The following is a 7,152-nucleotide window of genomic DNA, read 5'->3' as shown; positions in this document are numbered from 1 at the left end:
CCTGGTTCCCTGGGAGACTGGCATGGTCAGCCCTCACTCCAACCCCCTCCCCCTTCCTCCCTCATCCTCATGCCGTTTCTCCCCCCCCCCCGTGTTTATGAAGGAGGCGTGTGAGCAAGGAAGAGGCAGGGCACGTTAGCTGAGGCTGTGGGAGTGGAAGTCAGACGGCAGGCAAAGCAGACAAACACACACATTCACACACATGCACACACACACGCACACACACATGCTCAGTCAGCGTAAGTGACACAAGTGCTGGCTCCATTCAGCACTGAGTTGACTGACTCACTGCTATCCATTAGCCGGTATGCCGCAGAGAAAGAGGAGTTTCACTTTTGGAGCCTATGGAGGGTAAGAATGAATATCCTAATAATTTGAAGAACAACTAAACCTCCTCACATAACACAGATCTGTTTTGTGTGATGTGTGTTAGTGTATCTGTTTCTGTCTCCCTGTTTGATGACTGTGCAGATTCTGTGTCTGTATTTGTGCCTGCATGTTTGTGGCACTGGAATGCCATCATATTTATGAGAACAGCTTTTGCCTTAAATGTTTTTATTGACATTTTTCTGTCTTTCTATCATAAATTGGACCCAAAAATACTTATGTTGCTGCTTGATGGTGAACCATTAATGGCCACATTCTGTCCAGTAATGGTGACGTATCAGATGTAGAAACATAAACAATATAAGGTGACAGGTTCAGGTTAAAGGATATTATCACTGAAGCCCTGACAGAGCTGAGGGTACAAAGGATGGGAACTGCATTAGATACTGTAGCAAACTGCAGACATACTATACATGTGTGCGTATTTGGAATAGCTTAATGTCAGCGCTACACAGATCAGTGCTGCATTTCCCATGTTGTCCATAGGCACTCATGTCCCCAGTGTTCTTGTGTGGATAGCACAATGAACACTAGATGCAGTCAGCAGGGAACTTTTTAATGCTCAAAAGGTGAACAGGTGCCCTGATGCAACCACTTCCCTGGCTGCCTTTACTCAAGCATTAGTTTTGTGTAGCCTCAAGACAAGTCTGGAAATATGCCCTTTGGCAACAACCACTAGTGGGGATAGTTCTTATAGTTAGGCTGTGCTGTAAGGCAATTTTGGCATAGTGGCCACAGCTGTAATTGCTGTCAGTGTGTGGGCTGTTGGCCAGGTAGAGCCACAGACACTAATACATATGCAATAGTGGGAGTCATGATAGAGAGTGCTCTCAGAAATGAGATAACTCAAGTAATGCTGTGTTACATGGATGCCCAATTTTGTAATAATTTCCCAGGACGTTTTCAGCAAAGAACCAAGGAATAAGTAAATGATAATAAATAATGAATGAATACTTGGTACTAATAATATGGAAAATAGAGACAGTGTTTTGTTGATGCACTTGATTTGATTTAGCATCGTCTTTACCTCGCTGAGGTAAAGCAGGCTTCACTGACAACTTTATTGGCTGCTGATTCCAAGTTGTCTTGGGGCAACAAGCTGTTACCATATAATACGTATAAGCAGTATTGGCGCCACTGTGACGCCACCCATTGGTTTGTGGACCGCTGTTCTGAAACCTTGAGTTTGGTATATTGGATGTTTTAATCTTGTTCATTCTGCGAAGACCGCCTCAGATCGGTTAGGTTTAGGCATGACCTGCCTCTGATTGTTTAGTCACAAGGCAGTTCTGCCCAAAAGCATGCCCTGCTTTACAGTCTATTTTGCTCTAAATGAGACCGTAATTTACAAAATGAACATCATGCTGTATTGAAACTAGCAATTGCTACCATAAACTCATTAGAAACATGTTTACTGATGTATTTGTTTAGTTTTGTAGCCATGATAACCGCTAACACCGTTAGGGACTGTCTCATTCACTGTTCGACAGCCCCAGATAGTTCCAGACTAAAAATAACTCTCTTATCTTGAATTAGTCTTAAAATAATTATATGTCACTAATAAGATAAGACAGCCGTCATGTCTGGATTGATCATCCACTGGTTTTTATCATCAAGAGTTGAACAGTTGAACAACTGAGGACTCTGGATGAAGCAGATCAGCTTTCTATATAAAACAAAATACTTGTTCTTCTGTTGTCTGTTTAGCAGCAGCCTTGAATGCCATTGCACTTGACATTTCGATAGGTCAGTCTGATTGCTCACATCAGTGGGTGATCTGTAGTACACTCTGCCCCCTGCATCCCATTGGCATTCACTGAAAGGAAAGCAGCCCCTCTGTTATTTGATCGTCTTTCTTTAACGCAGCATGCTCTGTAATTTTGGCATCAAATAATAATGGAGCTGACACTTAATTTGAGTTATTATGTGTTAGGTTTTTGTTTCACTTTGGGGAGGTTATGGCCCTTTCTTTTTTGCTAGTGCAGGCAGACTACTTTTAATGCATACTGGGAGCAGAAATGTGCTTAAGTCAAGTGTGACCATGATGTTGCAACACTCAGCTTTCATATCCTTTTATTGAGGAAAGGAGAAGTTTCTTCCTTCTCCTCCGCTACCATCTTAGGAAGCTCTTCCTCCGTTACCTGGCCACTCTTCTCACTCAAGGCGCCACCTCACTCAAGGCTCCGCAGAGACCGGCAACACAACCTTACCTAATTCCACCTCCTCTAACTATTCCTTCCACTTTTAAAATTGATATAATGCACTGGTCCTACATACCTGGTGTATTGTCACATGAGACATACTGTACTTACTGTATGTATTTCTGTTTGTCTATAGTGTGCTCTGTAGTTCACAGTCTGTCTCCTCATAAACTATTTATTCATGACCTGCGTCTTAAATGAACTGAATGCTATCTTAGGAACGTCAGTGGCGAGACCTTCGGGCAACATGAACAATGATGCTGTAAGTTGTAAGCTTCCATGGAAAGACTGGAAGAATGCATGTCAGTCCGGTTTCGAAACATCCGCATGGAAAGGCCCGCATTGTTTTGAAATCTGAGCTGGCCTGAATTGTTGTTCGCAATCTCTGGTCAGCTGGTTTAAAAAATGTAATTTCTTCAAATAAATAAGACTATAGACTCTTTGTGAAAAAGGTGTTTCCTCGTCTTAAACAGAGTCCTTGTTTCATAATAACATTGTGTGAATATCTTCGAGATCATCTCACCAGCTAACTTTGTGTCCAAGTTTTTGTGTAGTTTGTGACTCCAACGAAAGGCTCGAGAGGCTGCAGTATCATTTTAAAGAATTTAAGATTATACTTTTAAGTCCTTTGTTTATTTCTATACCTAGTGCTCTTAGAAAAAAGATAGGCTCCTGTCTTTGTTTGATTTTTGATTATCTAGTGTCTCAGGCTTGTTGCATTGAAAATTGTACCATGGACAGCAGGAAGACGGCACAGACAGGGTTTTTTTATTTGACTAAAGCAAATGTTTGCATGACAAAAGATGATTAGACCGCAAGGCAGGGCTACTTGAGAACAGGAGCCCATTCAAGTGCCTTTCCAAGGGCAGTGGCAAAACAAACAGGAGATGTAGGGCAACCAGAGGGCTCTTCATTGCCTACTCAGTCAGTTCACCTTGCATATTTACTTTGACATTCACATTCGCATTCATAGTCACAATGGCCAGCCATCCGCGGAGAAGAATGGGACGGGAAGGCTCTGGGTGAGCTTAATTATCTAATGTTTGTGGGGCTACCAATTGCTAACTTTTTTTTTTTTTTGCTAACATAACCAGGAAAACAGAAGGGATTTTCGTTATAGTCTTGTACTTTTTATGACCCTCTATCTCCAAACACGTCATATCGGACAGTTTTACTGCAATGTTATTCTTCTAGACAGCAAATGAGTAGTGCTGATCGCAAAATAGCATCAATAAGAGAGCAAAAACTGGGTGACTATGGCACATTGAGGTAATTTATCAAGACATTAGTAATATGAGCCCCATACAGTGTACATATGTCTACATTTTAAGCTGTGTTTGTTTTTTCCAATGGGAATAAATATCTGTCACCTGCTTTTCTCTTCATCGGACCAGTTAACATGTGGCTGCATCTTTACTAACAACGTGCCAAAAATGTCTTTATCACCACATTTGATCAGGTAACCAGCTCATTAATCTAACTATGTCAACAATTCCCGTAGCTGAAATTAAAGCTCTGCAGTGGTTTGCTGATAAAAAAGCTTTTCATGTGAAGCAGCTGGACAATTTGCTTTAACCATACATTAACACAGTAATGGACTTCATCACAGCTATAATGGCACAGCAAAGGAGAGCAAATAGTATAACAGAAATGTTCTCAGGAATCAAGGAGTGAAATTCCAAAATCTCCAAACAATCTGTCACGTTAGGAGCCACAAAACTACTGAAACCTGAACCAACACGTATGTTGAAAAAGTTTACTGTGACGTTGGCATGATGATTGAGGGCAGTAGTCATCAATATTGTCTTTATATAGTGATCGTACCATCGCCATTACAGTGTCAAAATAATGAGTTCTTGATATACCATTTAAATGATCCTAAGCTGGTGAAATATGTGTGAGTCTAAGTTACACAACATCACAGAATAAAAGGACAGTAATCATGACACCGACAGAAAAAAACATATCATATGATTGTTTTTTTTTGTTGGGTGGGTGTTTGTGACAGATATGGCAGTGCCTGCAGCAGTCGGCATAGATAGTGTGCATGTGTGTGTGTGTGTGTTTTCTTATACACTGTATCGTTCTGTACTGTAGCTAAATGAGGACATTCAACCACTTTACTCTCATTTCTCTTTCAATGGGCTCATTCAGTCCACGCTGGGCCAAGATATACAGCCTAGCTCTGGTCCTGTTCAGTCAATACAATTGGCTGTGTTTCTTATTACTATCCTGAGTGTTATATATAAAGAATTTGCTCAGCATTGCTCAAGACCTTTTATCAATTTTTGGCCGCATCCAGTTCCTATCTTGAAGCACAATGAATGACTAGAGTCAGATACAAGAATATACTGTATAATACTGTATGTAGGCGTTAATGTGAGAAAAACCTCATTCACAGTGTCTGAATAGGTGTAGATACTGTATTCATCCAAGCATCCACCTTTTTTCTTCTTCACGCTAATCAAATGTTGGTCAGTCCACCACTTTGGTCCACACTGAATTATCTCAACAACTATTTGATGGATATGCCATGAAATGTTGCACAGACACTCATGGTCCCCACAGGATGAATCCCACTGATTTTAGTCCCCTGACGTTTCCTTAGTGCTACTGGCAGTTGACGTTTTTGGCTTTTGGTGAAATGTCTTGTGAAATGTCAGCTATTGGATGGATTGCCACAAGCTGTTGTGCACACATACCTGAAGACTGTCATGTACGTGTTAGATTCTCCCGGTTCTTTTATTGACAGTCCGAGGATTTCAGCCGGAGAGTTCTGCAGTTCCCAATAGCAGTTTTATTCAAGTCACAGAAGTCACAGGTAAAGTACATACAGCGCTGGGCTCGGAGTGACAGAGGCCTCATGGACCTCTGGCAGTGAGCCCCGACTCTTTCATGCATATGCTTTTTAAAGGGTTGGCTGGACCGAGTACTATCCGTGACTGTCTCTAACTGGCCATTTCATTGTGTGCGTCACAGATAGTGCAACCCTGGTGTGATCATATAATATTCAAACACTTGTGGATGTTGTTTGCGTAGGCGTGTATCTCTAATCACAACTTTAGAATATGATTAGCACAACAAAATTATTACAATCAAGGTCCGTCTGGTACATTCTGTCTATCTTCTTCACAAAACAATACAGGAGAAGCCACGTCTGTGGAGGTCAGATTGACATATTCTGTTCACTCTCATGAGGAGAGAGTAACTTTATTTGAGAAGGCCTGAAACATTCTATGGTCATATTAAATTCTAATTCAACAATTCCCCTTTTGACATGATTTTATCATGTCAATCCAATAAGAAGTAGGAATGTTGTGTGTATTGTGCTGTATTCTTCAGCAGCGAGTTGTCTAGCAGGGCCCCAATCTGCAAACAACCAACCACATCAGAAAGCAGCACAATTACATGGGAGACTTGTCGGCGTCCCTTTTTGGTATACTTTTACTACATCAATATACAATATGTAGGAAAGGCAGTGCAGATTAATGTGACCTATATGTGGGCAAATATGTGTAAGCTGGTCTTCAATTGCAGTTAATAGCAGCAAGCAGTCTTCCTTGCACAATGCATGTGGAAATTTCTAAACAAAGTGATTAAACCATATGATTAAAAGCACAATAAGCAGTAACATCTATAAGTATCACGCCTCTAAGTGTGTGGATAGCTATATATGGGTATGTATTAAAGGTTAGCAGTTTACGGTGTGTGCAGCCAAGGGCAGGATCCTCTTCATCCTGAGAGAGAAATCTGTGGAAGAGCTTCATTAGAATAGTGGAGTAATTAATAAAGAGGTGGTGGAAATTTATCATTGATGGAAGCTGTAATACATTTTAGACAGAGGTGCCTGATGCAAGGAGTACAGCAACAACCACAGAGTTACTGAAAGAGTTACTGCAACCACAGACTAGACTAGATAAAGATAGAGCTAATCAGTGTTTTTCATGTGCCAAATGTTTTATCAAAATAAAGTACAAACACCACCTCTTTCTGCTAAAAGAAAATCCAGGGTCATTTTTGTAGTATATCAGAGTGGACTTAGTTAATCATGTCCACATTTTTTTGCTTATAGTGACCCATCAGTAGAGAGATTCAAAACCAGCGGCTAACATGTCGGCTAATTTATATTCATCAGGCACACCTCTGAGAATGTCAATTGCATCTATGTGGGTGTGTGAGTTCTAGTAAAGGTTAAATGTACTTCTCTGGGTGTGATAGTGGTGGTGGGAGGTCGTCCCCAGGATCAGGGTCAGTAGTAGAGTCTTAGGTCAGGTGTAGAGGTTCTTAAGTCAGTCTGAACCTCAGTCAACGTCCTGTCTTTTTAGGCCTTGTGTCAGGGAACAGTGGGTCTCATGGATCCAGTCATTCAGTTTGTCTGTCAGTCCTCTCTTTAGTGTGAGGCAGCCTTTGCTACCATGTGGGGTCCCTCCCAAAGGGGTGGGAACCAATTGAGCTTGTTGACCTCTCTTAAGGTCCAGTCTCCCGTTTCAACAGGAGAGTTGTCGTGGCTTTGTTCCTTTGTGAGTATTTCCGTTACCTGTTGGGAAATACTCATCACAGTGTT

The 7,152-nt window shown here is 41.3% G+C and overlaps 1 protein-coding gene across 1 annotated transcript in view; it reads left to right on the top strand.

Moving 5' to 3' along the window:
- Window positions 1–233: 233 nt before the first annotated feature.
- LOC139209491 (rap1 GTPase-activating protein 1-like) overlaps window positions 234–7,152 on the top strand; it is a 49,000-nt gene continuing 42,081 nt past the window's right edge. The window contains exon 1 of the mRNA XM_070839217.1: window positions 234–351. Within this exon, the coding sequence (XP_070695318.1) occupies window positions 308–351 (44 nt within the window). The 5' untranslated portion in view covers window positions 234–307. The remainder of the gene's footprint in view (window positions 352–7,152) is intronic.

This window comes from Pempheris klunzingeri, chromosome 11 (assembly GCF_042242105.1).
Source record: "Pempheris klunzingeri isolate RE-2024b chromosome 11, fPemKlu1.hap1, whole genome shotgun sequence".
NCBI classification, from domain to species: domain Eukaryota; kingdom Metazoa; phylum Chordata; class Actinopteri; order Acropomatiformes; family Pempheridae; genus Pempheris; species Pempheris klunzingeri.
Note: the sequence above shows the minus strand (reverse complement) of the source record. Positions and strands in the feature narration are given on the sequence as shown.